General features: G+C 32.9%; 1 protein-coding gene across 1 annotated transcript; it reads right to left on the minus strand.

Moving 5' to 3' along the window:
* Nucleotides 1-539: 539 nt before the first annotated feature.
* On the minus strand, nt 540-2,840 carry LOC118205222 (heat shock protein 70 B2-like). Its single transcript, XM_085822745.1, has one exon. The coding sequence runs from the start codon at nt 2,623-2,625 to the stop codon at nt 709-711; it is 1,917 nt and encodes a 638-aa protein (XP_085678871.1). The 5' UTR covers nt 2,626-2,840; the 3' UTR covers nt 540-708.
* Nucleotides 2,841-14,357: the final 11,517 nt, after the last annotated feature.

A 14,357-nucleotide genomic window follows, 5' to 3' on the forward strand; every position in this document is an offset into this window, starting at 1 on the left:
AAACTTACGCAGTCCTGTGGAGTAGAACCACATATTGCTCAATTGACTGTACTTACCCACTCATATGAATATTCTCTCTCTTGCTGCTGGAGTCTACGCAGTAAACATTTGCACAACGTATTCAAACCCTGCTTGAAACATATTTGAAAAATTTTCAACGTGTAACATTTTCTTGTTGTGAAACACATTTTTTTTTTTTTTTTTTTTTTTACATTTGTAAGCAGAAGAATTGGATATGGTTTAATGTCTGTTATTTGAATACCATCAGCTCACTGCATCGTAAATTTCAAGTTTTCTTACAGCTGTATGTTTACGGAAACCGAACTTCGTAAAAACTTCTCATTATGCACAATACAATTAATAATCTGTAGCTTTAAATAAGTGATTCTGAGTAATTTGTTGAAGAGTTGCAAAATATTTATTATGCTGTGCATGATTGCAGATTTACTTGTAAAATTACAAAGTACTTTACATCTGCATGAAAATATGTTTTATCAAAATACAGGGGAAAAAGAAGACACAAATGAAAACACACATAATAAAAAAATTAAATAACTTACTTTATTTTGTTCTTCTGGAATTAAATATCACAGATTTAAAATATAAAAAAATTCAATCATTTAATGATGCAAGTTAAATTTACTGGCGAGACATGATATATTTACATATATACATGGAATTTGAATGCTCTAATCAAAGTCCAAGATGCTAATCAACTTCTTCGATGGTAGGGCCAGTGCTGGTTCTGGGCCTAGGTTCCTGACTAGAACTGAAATTGTTTGCTTGATGCAATTTAGTCATGAGAGGAGACAATTCAGATTGCACTTCTTTCATTTTATGTTCTATTTCTTCCTTCTCTGCAAGTGTATTGTTATCTAACCACTGAATTACAGAATCGCAAGTCTGCTTAACTTTGGCTTTATCTGAGACAGACAGCTTATCGTCCGATGCAGAGTCAGCTGCTTGCTTTACGCTATACACGTAGCTTTCGAGGGCATTGCGTGAAGCTACTCTCTCTCTTTGCTCTGCATCTTCTTTTTCGTACTGCTTCGCTTCTTCCAGCATCCTCTCGATCTCCTCTTTCGACAGACGGCCTTTGTCGTTGGTGATGCGGATGCTCTGCGACTTTCCAGAGCTCTTCTCCATCGCAGAGACTTGGAGGATACCGTTCGCATCTAGGTCGAAGATCACTTCAATCTGGGGAATGCCTCTTGGAGCAGGAGGTATTCCCGACAGCTGGAACCTCCCTAGCAAGTGATTGTCTTTTGTCATTGCCCTTTCTCCTTCATAAACCTGAATGTCTACACCTGGCTGATTATCAGAATAAGTTGTGAAAACTTGCGATGTCTTGCAGGGGATGCGGGAATTTCTCTCGATGATTTTGGTCATCACACCACCCGCCGTTTCGATGCCCAGCGACAAAGGAGCTACATCTACCAATAGGACATCTCTGATCTTCTCATCTGTGTTTCCTGTCAGAACGGCGGCTTGGACGGCTGCCCCATAGGCCACTGCTTCGTCTGGATTGATCGACATGCAAAGTTCCTTCCCATGGAAAAAGTCTCTCAGCATTTTCTGTATCTTGGGAATGCGTGTCGAACCGCCGACCAAGACAACGTCGTGGATGCTGCTCTTGTCTAACTTTGCATCTTTCAGGGCTCGCTCCACTGGCTCGAGGGTCGATCGGAAGAGGTCCATGCACAGCTCCTCAAATCTCGCTCTGGTTATTTTCGAATAAAAGTCTATCCCTTCGAATAGGGCATCTATTTCAATGCTAGCCTCCGTGCTGCTGGACAGTGTCCTCTTGGCTCTCTCACAAGCAGTTCGCAGCCTCCGAAGAGCTCTTGGACTGGAACGCAGGTCTTTGCGATGCTTGCGCTTGAACTCCTCCACAAAATATGTCACCATCCTATTATCAAAGTCCTCTCCTCCCAGGTGAGTGTCACCGGCTGTAGATCTCACCTCGAACAAGGAACCTTCATCGATTGTCAGGATCGACACATCAAATGTGCCACCTCCCAAGTCAAAGATTAGGACATTCTTTTCACCTCTCAGATTCTTGTCCAGACCATATGCCAGGGCAGCTGCTGTTGGTTCGTTGATGATTCTCAACACATTCAGTCCAGCAATTTTCCCGGCATCCTTTGTTGCTTGTCTCTGCGAATCATTGAAGTATGCAGGAACTGTGATTACAGCATCAGTAATTTTTTGCCCTAAGTACATCTCAGCAGTCTCTTTCATCTTAGTCAAGACCATGGCACTTATTTCTTCAGGATTAAAACACTTGCGCTCACCTTTGAACTCCACACAGATCTTTGGTTTGCCGCCTTCGTTTACTACCTTGAAGGGCCAATTTTTTAAATCTTGCTGGATTTTGGGATCATCAAACTTTCTGCCAATCAACCTCTTTGCATCGAAGATGGTGTTTTCGGGATTCAGAGCAACCTGAGATTTCGCTGGATCGCCGATCAGCCTCTCGGTCTCCGTAAAGGCGACATAACTAGGTGTTGTGCGATTGCCCTGGTCGTTGGCTATGATTTCCACGTTTCCGTGCTGGAAGACGCCGACGCAAGAGTACGTCGTCCCCAAGTCAATACCAATAGCTGGCGCTTTTCCACTCGGCATCTCAAATATTACTTTAACAGCAATAATAAATCACTGCAGAAAGTCACTGGTCGAAGAGAAACGCTTTCAGAAAACTTCACAAAAGATTCGCAGGTAATGCAAAATCGCAGCACTTCGAAAAGTCACTTTGTTTGTTTACAACTCTAACGGCCGCCATCACGTGGCTCATATTTATACTTTCGTAGCGGCTTCCGGAAGTGTCGCGAACATTCCCCGGCAGTGACATCAGAGCGATTGTTCTGCCACCTTCCAGATCATCCGGAAATTTCTCGAAGAATCGCTCGTGGTGCCCTCTAGAGGATTCCAGCAGAAGTAAAAGTAAACATTATAACTTTCATTTAACAAATCTCTTTCAGGGAACATTTAAGGATAAACTAACTTTAAATCGCACAATTTTCGTTAATAGTCATCTTGTCGTAAGCTCGTTTCTTGAAACATTAGAATACGCTGCTGAAAGCAACGTTCGAAATTATCATCTGCATTAGAAATCTCAAATCTCAATGTAAAAAAAAAAAAAAAAACGACGACGAATATTGAGATGTCAATGAAATTCACCAAAGAATTTTAAATTTAAATTATCTCCACAGCTGAAAATTTAAATCTCCGTTCTCGAAAACGTCCTTCGTACGCAGACAAGTCACATAAAGTCACTCATTTCACATCTAGACAGACAAGTCGTTCTTAAAAAAATCTTATCCTCAGTAAAAAATTCTGTGTTGAACTAAATACGAAAGGAAAAGTGTACCGATTGCCAAAACCTTTCACAGTATGGTCAAATACTGTCAAAAGAATCCGTTTTCTCTCTCTTCAGTTCAACACCAATAACTTTAAATTTCAGAAGTCATTAAACAGCAAAAAATGAATACCGTTTAAATGTAAAATGTTGTTAAAGAATGTCACGAAATCGGAAAGCATTAATGAAATGCGCACCTATAAAACAACACCTTAGAAGGAACATAAACTAACGGGAAACAAATATGCGCAAGAATTATTAATGATTCAAGTAAGAGTCTTAGCAAATATTGAAGACATAAAACTTAGATATATTTATGCAGTCTTTTTCCTACAGCCGAAAAATTAGAATGCCTACGTGAGTTCTAAGTAGTTTAAATTCACGTCAAATAATTATATAGCACTTTTTTTCTTTTTTTTCCCCCGAGAAGCATTCATTATATCATTATATGCTATTTTCTTGTTTAAGCAGAAAATTCAATTTGTCTGTGAGTTACTCCCAAATTTATAACAGAAATTGATGTAATACTGCAGATGAATAATAAGTTGGTCTTTTAAAATGTCATATCCGGTTACAGAATTATTATTTGTCTCATTACACACTTGACAATACAACGGATTTTAAGAATTGTGTCGTAACCTCTCAGTCACGTATAATCAGTAAGAAAAACATAAATTTTGTGTGAAAAGCCTGCATACATTCTGCAAAAGGATAAAAGTTAAAAATATATGTCAAGGTTATGCAAAGGAAGCCTCTTTCTCAATTTTCCCATCACATCATGAATTAATTCTGCAAAAACTCTTGGGAATAATCCCTTTACAGTCTCAACTGTACATCTGATTCCTAATAGGCATGAAATCACTCCTTCTTAAATTGAACTACAAAGAAAGGTTTTCTTCATGTCAGGTATAGTTGCAGACAATGCAACAACTGTGAGTTCTGAAAGTACAATAGTATATCTCATACAGTTTAGCTAACAACTGTATTTCTATGGGGAATTAGAAATAAATCCCAACTTTGTCATATTTCTAACAGACATAGATGAAATTAATCTGCAAGAATATTATAAATGTATTAAATTCTAGAATAAATCAGGAGAAGATATTGCATTTAATAATTTGGTTTAAGAGTAAGAAAAGTGAAATTCATTTCAATTTGCAAATCACAGAGAGCTTCATGTTGTAATTTTAGCTCATGCAAAAACATACAAGTAGATTCAAAATTGTTGCTCCAACAGTGGTTAAAATAATAAGTTAAATTTTTATTTAACAGAATGACATATCTGTTAATTTATAAATTATGGAACTGGATAAAGTATAAAGAGATAACAAAATACAAGCTTTAAGAAAGAAACCTGACTATAGGATTTTTTATATTTCTTCAAATTATTCTGGTAATAAATATATTCAAATTTATATACTCTTAATGTTTTTATTTAATTGGCCCAATTCGAAAAATATGAAAATCAAAAGTCACCAAAAAGTAGCAAAATTAATGTCATAAAATGTGCTTGAAAAATTTAAAAGTTCGATCAGTAACAAAGAGATACATTTTAAAAGTTTACAAATATTGGAAAATTGAACAAAACATTTTTGCAACATATGAGAGGCTAATAAATGTAGCAAAAGCTACACGTAAAACAAAAAATTAAACAAACGAAAGTTATTAAATAGAAAATAAATATTTCTCTGCATACTAAAATTTTTACTTAGAAATAACAAAATTCTGTAGTGACTGGCTGCTGTGTTTAACACCAAATCACTAAACAAATGATATATACATATTTCATTATACAAAATCAATTTCCACGATATATTAGGAAACTTTTTTCTTTTTTTTTTTCAAGTTTATATCAAACGTATATATCTTCATGGGACAAGTGACCTTCTAAGGATAGAAAATTAGACTATGATGGCACAAATACCAACAACTACTAAATTGCAAAAATGTATACCAAAGTAAAAGGTATTAAAATAGTGCACTGTACTGTTAAAGTAGAAAATCTAGTGATACAACTGGCATTAAGAAATTATACAAGATACTGAGCATAATTAAAGTCAAACTTTAAAGTATTGAAAACAGAAATTTATTATGGCTAATGGTAACAAAATTTCTTCTCAGTGACAACATATTAAAACTTTACTCAACTGATTAAAAAGATCTTTTTTTTAGATACTTATTAGATATATTTAGATAGAAGCCACTAGAACTCACTTTAACTGTGAGAAAGAATTAGTCTGAATGTATTCTAATAAACTCAAAGCGAAAATAAAATTATGATTCAAATTGAAGAAAAGAACGGTGAAAGCATTTAAAATTGAAAACTTCAATTAAAATATCACGTATTCCAAAATGCTCACTCTTGGAATCAAAACTGTCCATTTAAGAGGAGAAACACAAAGGCTTCCCTTGAGGTAAGGAAATGTAGTTTGAGTATTTTGTTTAAGGCATTTTATACTGGAAACAAAGATATGGAGGTACTTCATGGTATTCCACAATTTTTTTTTAAAGTCTCGAATTATTAACTAAGACTTGTAAGCTTAGTTAATAATTACACACAAAAGCTATCTGTATGATAAAATTGTGGAACAACTCTATAACTCAACCACAACTCCAAGACATCAGTAAACAAAGCTAATATTATACTTGAATACTATACTTGAATGATTTTGTATACTAACCTCTTTATGTTCTTTGATGTCATTTAATAATTAAGCAAGCATTAGGAATACTTCTGGCTTGTATTTTGAGGGGAAAAATATCTAAAATTTATACTAAGTTTCTAGTTATTTCCTCCGGAAAGGGAAGGGCAAGCTAGGAAAGAACCTAAAATTCTTTTCACGGAGCATTCATTATGTTAATTTTAATTCATTTATACTTAACTCTGCTAGATTATTATGTAAAATTACATCATTTTTAAAACTAAAAATGTGCATAACAAATAGAACACACTATAAATCCATGGTGCGACATACATTATAGCCGAGTGGAAAATGTTACAGATTCTTATTCAAGATTTTAAAATTGCACCATTTGCAGCAGAATGATTCTTACTCTTAAAACATGTGCTGCCTTATTTGATGGTTAATGTGAATATAGCACAGACTAGAATGGCTATCTGCCTAAATAGACAAATCACTTCATGAAAGAATTTTCATAGGAAACTGGCTTGTATTTATTTAAATTACATATACTACATTAATATAGCACTACTATTTGCTCTATTTTGCATTTAAAGGAGGGCGTAGGTTTGAATTTTAGAGAACGAATACACTGTCTTTGTGGCATAGAAGAACTTTAAAATACTGTACAGTAGAAACATTAGTGGTAGGAAAAGCCAGGTGGGATATCCTCAGATTCACCCCTCCTGGAGATGCACAGTGAGAACTAAGATAGAGAGGAATCAATTCATGTTGTCCCCTGGCAAAAGGACTGGTACCTGTGGTTGGGAAACAATGGACATAGAAATAAGTTTTTTTAAATAACTGTCATATACACATGAAAGTTCACATGCATGTATATTTTAAAATAAGGAAATACAATACGTTTCACTTCTTTTCTAAGGGAGTTGCAATAGGTGTTTTTTCAAACATAAATTTTTGGCTGTAATTTTGCTGTTCGTTTGACCTGGGTTCATTGCAAGGTGAACGAGCTGACTGCATGAGCGTTTGCATAGTTTCTCTTATGTAACGTGGACATCAGCCAGTTTCACTTAAAAACACTTTCAAGAAGGTGTCCCTTCCCCTAAGTAAATAACCCTTGTATGCTTTACTCTAATGAAACAAACCAAACCAATCAAATAAGAATTTCCTTTAAAAAAAATTAAAATGCTCCTTGTGACATACCTTTTTAAAAAATTACCCTTCAGTATTATTGAAAAAGAGCATTATGGAGAAATCTTACTATAAGAGTTTTTATAAACTTAACAAACTCCAATTTTAAAACGCATACTAGATTTTAATTACACAGAGGATAATAACTATCTATCACAAATCTTGCATTTAAAAAACCTGTTAAAACACATGATGCATTCAAAGAAGTAAAAAATCAGGCAAAATACATTTTGGTGGTAAGGGGAGAAACATTTAAAATACAATCTTATTCTAATCATTCCTTTCCTAAGAAAGGATTTTTTATTTAATCTCAGTTTCTGTAAAGGTATTATAATAGACATAGATGACATGAAATTAAGAACATTCATTCATAAGCGTAAATGTTTGCTGAAATTTGCCACTGTCGAGTCTGTGCACAAGGCCTAATCTTCTGACATTTTCAATGTCGGACATGATAAATTTTGTGGGGCCGACCTTGCTGCAGGTTGAAATCAAGATGGTTAGAAATAAAAGCAGCAGTAACACGAGAAACTGAAATATGTAATCTGCTAACCTAATACACCAGATTATTTTCTTTTTTAATTTCTTGGGGGATCAAAATCATCAATCCTTATCATATTTCCTCATACATGTCTGAGTTGATATCAGTTTTCCGTAAGATATTTAAAGAGTAAAAAGTAGTTAAAAAAGAAACAAATTGTTCTCATTATGCAAGAAATCAAATTTCGACTTTTCTCAGTTAAAAAATATAAGTATTGCTGATTTATAATTAGATCAGTTATTAATTTGAATACATTGTCTACGTAGTCGATTTTCTCCTTCAAAATTCATTTCTACCTATTTTAAATTGTACCTTATAATTACAGCAGGTAAAACACAAGTTACATTACATCGGAAGATAAAAAAGAAAACTGAAGATGAATTTTAAGCCATTTTCTAATGCAACATTTAAAATTACATTAGCAGCAGTGAAAGTTTTCAAAGCGAATTTTGTTGAAGACGAATGCACTCAGAATAAAGCAGAATTATAACAGTATAAGATAAAACAGAGAAAAGCTGAAAAGGAGAAGAGATTAAAAAAACTGTCCTTTACATGCCAGAATGTTTACGATGTAATGATCATTTTTTTTTGCACCAGGAGCATAATAAAATGAGGAAAACTGAAAAAGGGACAGGAGAATGAGATCATTTTTTTTTTTTCTGATAATTTTAAATTATTATCCCATTATCAGAAAAGGTGCATTGGTTTTCTATAATAGAAACCAGAAAGGAATAAATATTCACAAATCACCAAAAAATAATGGAAGAAAACTTGCACAGAATTTGAACTGATTTAATAGTTGGCAAAGGCAGGGATATTGTGTATGCTAAACTAAGTACAATTAGAAACTGTGTGGTTCTATTAATTTTCAAAATTATTTACATTAAATTAACTTAAACCTTTCCTTTTATCTAAAAAGAGAAAAACGTATAGTTATTAAATTTGCTTCTCCATTAAAAGCATCACTGAAAGCAGCCTGTCTTGAAATAAGGGTGTTTGATTTGCAAATAAAAGTATTCTGCAAGTATGACACAGCCTGTAGATCAAATTATGAGATGGCCAGAAATCTTAATTTCAGAAATTTTAGATATGAAACAACCATCAAATAGCCAAATTAAGAAATTTCCCAAAATAGTTTACTACTGACCAACATGAATATTTTATTTTGATAATCACAAGAATTTCTTCCGTGTTTAATGTTTCATCTACTTCACCAACTAACTGATATCAAGAGTTGCATACAAAAAGATTAGACTGCCCTTTTTATCATATCACAAAAGTCCTTTCCAAACACTAAGATAAATACAGACCCCTTTTTCTCATAGGCACAATGAGAAATTATGCATGCAACAGCTAAAATTATTCCATTTCAGATTTTGTATATTTATGTAGATCCATTATCAGTTTTAAACCTTAGTTAGAATGTAAGAGATTACTTTTTCATTTGACAAAATTAAGTTGTGAAATATTCAAACACACTTTGGATGAAATTATAATATGTTATTCAATGACGTGAAGATACATATTAGGAAAACAGAAACTTCTGCACGAGTTTTCATCACAGCATCAGTAAGTGTAGTGATTCCAAATAGCAAAACATAGTGTCTATTAATAGGGAAGCTATGGATAAAATTTTATTAACGTGAGTTACATATCAATGACATTTTAAAATACATCTCTAGCAATTTGAAAACATAAAATAATAAAGACATAATGTAATCACATCCCATTTTTATAGGAATTCCCTATATTCAAAATGCAAATGATTATTTCTACTTTAAGCAAAAATGTTGGCATAAGTTTCACATAGATTCGGAGCAAAATTCTATTGATTTCAATGGCAGTCAGACCTATGTCAATCTTAAAGTATTAGCACCTCTCGTAGAAATAACCTTTCAAAAAGATCATAATTCTTAGCACAACAACAAATATTAATAGTCTGTAAAATAAGCATTCTCTTCCTGACCAAGAGGAGCAAACATTTTACATGCAAACAAACTTAAAAACTATAAAATATTTCACTTGGAATTTATAATTAAATTCATAATCTATCACTCTGAAATTATTTCAGTTGAAAATAATAATTTATAACTTCTTATTGGAGCCAAGCTAATTTATTTCTGTTTGGGATGCTTTTCCCACAGACCATCATAATTTCTTGCTTCGGTATCATGTATGCATTTGATTTCAAATCGGTATATACATACTATGTTTCATTAACATTTTAACATTTTTAGTCTTTGTAAATCAAAAGGCTTCTTTTATTAGGATTCTGATGGTAAAAGGATACAGAAAGCAAAGTCATTATGAATATGTCCAAAGTAAAGTGAGTTGGTGGGAAAGCACCAATGCAGTACAACTGACTAAAAGATTTTAAACAAAATACAGTCAAAAGTCGTTAATTCGGACACCCATAATTCGGAATGATCTATAATCCGGACCACAAAACTAAAAACTTTCTGGGCATGCGCCGCGTTGACACATGCGCATAAGACCTTTTACGACTGCGCATATGAGTGTGCGGAAGTGCAGAATATGTTTTCGTGTGCGCGTTTTATGTATAATAGACGTATAAGCTAAAATTATCTAATTATCTATTTCAGTTAATGTTGATGATTGCGTTGTTCCTTAATTTTCGAATTGGATCCGGCTTATTATTTTTTGCAGACTGTAAGAGCAATTTTATAAAAGTAAGCTTGAACTTTCGATTATATCAAATAGAATTTCCGATATATATTTGTCAATATGTAAAGGATCTAAAGCGAAAGTATGTTTTGAAATCCGAAATCTTTTTATCAATTTCACGCTGCTCGGCAGGGGGAACGCCGCGGCGGGCGCGTAATGAATTGGAAGTTGATTTGTCCGCACTATCCTTATCTTCAGCGCAGATGTTTTTATTTTATTTGGCTTATAATTCCTTACCAAATGTAGTATTTCATCTCGATATGCTCCGTCTTTGATATGATTTAAAACAAGTTCCTCGTCATTATAATTCGCTTCCGATAGCGAAGAAAAGTAACAGAGATTATTGAAAACGAAAAAATTTCGATTGACGAATTAGTCGGTGTTCTTGACACAGCAATTATAGGACTTGAACTGCGGAACTTTGTAACTGAACAAGAAATTATGTCTGTTTAATAGAATTAAAGAGAAAGTATTATCACATGAAACGAAGCAAAACTTAAACAACTTACATTGAAAGAAATGTTTAACAAAGTAAACAAATAAATATTAAGCTTTTTCTTTTTGCAAATTTTGATACCCTTTAGATCATAATTGTTCTTTATTTCAATAAATTACGGTTTCATATTTTTAATTTTAGAATTTCTGCATGCCATCTTATGAGATTTCAACTGATGATCTATAATCCGGAAAAATCGATAATCCGGAAACGCCAAAGTCCCGACGAGTCCGGAGTAACGACTTTTGACTGTAATAATGTACGAAAAGCAGTAAATAAACAACAAGAAAGGATATTTTTTTGACATGTATTACTCTAAATTTGGCTCCAGTCGAGAGAGTTTCGAATAGACTGATAATTTCAAATATGGGTTCGGTACAGAATGAGAGTGAGCACTTTATGGATTTCTTTGGCATATTTCGTTAAATACCTCGAAGCAGAATGAAACAAAATAAATGAGAAACCAAAGAATATTGAAATGAAGTTTTTATTAAATGTTCATTTTTCATTTTCCAGCCAAGAACATATACATTACAAACAGAAATATGAAGTCACGGAACTACATTGCTCCAAGGTGAAGATGACAGTGAGAGAACCATTCTCGAAAGGTATGTGAATGCTTCTACAATTTAGACTGCCAGCAGTAAAACGAATCATTCAAATTTTTGAATCCTGTTAACTGGGTAAGGTATGTGGAGTTTTTGGGATGAGCTCCCTTGCCCAGCATTCTAATGAAGTTAGGTCATTTTGTTTTACCATATTCAACAAACCAGTTCTAAATTCTAAAGAACAAAAAGCAATTCAATAATAAGAAGAAGGTAAAGAAATCTGAAATGAAGCAATGGTTCTCGACCGTTTTCGCCCCCATGCACTTCTTTCACCAGTGCTAGACATTCATATCCCTTTTTCCAAAACACCTAACTACAAATGCATTTCATTAAATTTAGAGTATATTTTATTCTGTTTTAAAACAAAAAAGGTACAGAAAAATGTTGATAAATACTGAACTTGAACAAACGTAGTTTTTTATAATCACAAACTAAAATCAAATGCTTAATAGTTATATAAAAGGCTGATTGCATTCCTTCCTGAAACTAACAAATTCTCTCCCCCCTTCCTGAGAGACTAGCTGAATATGTTAAAAAAAAATTAAGCTTCAATCTGTGGAACAGAAACATAGCTAATTAAATATTTAAAATGTTCTCCCTATATTTGTGATAGCTGAGTTTTAAAACATTACTTTGAATTTAAAATAGTACTTTCAAGATGCTTTGGAAAAAATGAATCTACTCCTTTATATTATACAAATATGAATACATACAGTTCCAGTATCCTACTTTATAGGATGCCAAAAAGCTTTCAGTGCTACGAAATCATTACACACAAAACGACACTTGACTAGTGCAACAGTCTCACATTTAGATGAATGCTATAGGAAAACAAAATTATCTGCAACTGCGGATAGTTGTCTTGAGTGAGTCCATTATTTAATCGTGTATGATTACAAGCTTATATAGTGAACAGAGAGAAACACTGTTTCGAGGGCATGTTAGGAAAAGGAACGGAAATGTAACTGTTAAGTATGAAGTATATTTACCGGAGACCACACGACTAGTAACAAATGTTGCTAGGCTATTTAAAGGATGAAGACAAAATTCACTTGAAAGAAGTATGTGGCATATGAATGGAAATGCAACAGTAAATAAGAATTAAATATATTTCAAATAGTAATTCACGTGTAACAGAGTTCACCAGTGAAAAAAAAAAGAAAATAAAGGTGCAATGGAAGTACCACATAAAACACTTGTTGAAGTATAGGAAACTTTAAATTGTGGAAAATTGCATGCTACTGAAAAAAAGAAAAATTCCAGTATAATGGGGAAATCAGATTTGCTTCATATAATCGCAGCACTTCAACCTCAGAATCATACAAAGTAATAATATAAATTCATGTTCGAACTCGACATATCTTTTGATCACGAAGTTGAAAGTTAATTCATTTTTACATTTTACACTACAAGCAAAATTTAATAAACAGGCTATCCTTTTTTAAAACGGAAAGTTTAATTAACACATGCGAATATTATTCACACATAGAAAATCTTAAGATTTATGAATAAAAGTAGATATATTTTACAGATTTTGAAAGAGTAGTTTCCATGAAACCAAGTGAATTTGGAAATAAGCATCTCACTCAGTCCAAAAGCTAACTACAGATAATTGTTTTTCTTTATCATCGGTGAATAGAAACATTACTCATATCTGCATTTTATGCTCCTGTTTATTTCTTCATTTATATTTCTATTGCTTTTGTTTCTATTAATGTTTGAATAATAAGTTACACATTGTATAAGAGCAAATAATCATATAATTTTATTTAAACACTAAACAAAGTAAATTCCATTCCAAAACATTCTACATCATTTATTAAACTTAATACTTCGAACTCAAAGACACAATTTAAGATAAGATTTGTACTTCGTTTAGTAAAAATATTGTGCAATACGTGCCCCACCTTTCAACACCAAATAATAACAGGATTATTTTTAAAAGAAACATGCATCAAAAACAATCAGACACATTCAAACTTCAAAACATCTACCGTATAATAGCTGGAAAAGTTTGGGAAATTTTACATTTAATAAGACTTGCAAAAGTAAGATTCCTTTCACTTCATTAATTTTTCCTTCACTTCAAGATCAACGAATTGCATTTTAGAAAATATTTCACCTTAATTTTACAGAATTAAAACACATCTGTATATCCAAACATGCAATTTTGAAATGTGTAATTAAACTGCTTTTAGAAGTGGCATGCTGGTCTTGTTTCCGTTTCTGACAATCCACATAATAATAATAAAAAGAAATAGACATTTTCGTCCTCTAGATCGAAGAAATTACTCCAAACAGAAAATCATTTTTTTCTTGGAACAGAAAAATGGGAATAGTATACATAACAAAATTCCTTTCTGAAAGATTTCCATGGCCAGTTATTCAAAATCAAATTTATTACAATTTTACTCCTGAACACCATTCAAATTAAATGCACCTGAGGAAGACAACTTTAGAAGCATAACCAATGGTACAATGTACCAGTGTGCTAATAAAACACATTCAAATCTAGAAAGTTCCCATGCATCAAACTACCAGTAAGACTAAATTTTAAAAGTACCGAACATTTACTGAAATTACCACTTTACACAATTAATTACTGTAATTTGTCGCATTGAACTTCTAAAATGCACACGGGCTGCAAACAGTTCCGACTCATGGAAATTTTATTCATGTGAAAAGTCCAGCCACCCAATACTACTAACAGATGAAAATCTCAAATGCAAAAACATGTCTAGTCATTTTCACTATGAAGAAAAATAAAATCTCAGACATTTAACGTACACATGGATCTTACAATTTAGAAAACTTACGCAGTCCTGTGGAGTAGAAC

This window comes from Stegodyphus dumicola, chromosome 8, assembly GCF_044657685.1.
Source record: "Stegodyphus dumicola isolate Sdum_Otavi_A_Nest chromosome 8, ASM4465768v1".
Classification (NCBI taxonomy): domain Eukaryota; kingdom Metazoa; phylum Arthropoda; class Arachnida; order Araneae; family Eresidae; genus Stegodyphus; species Stegodyphus dumicola.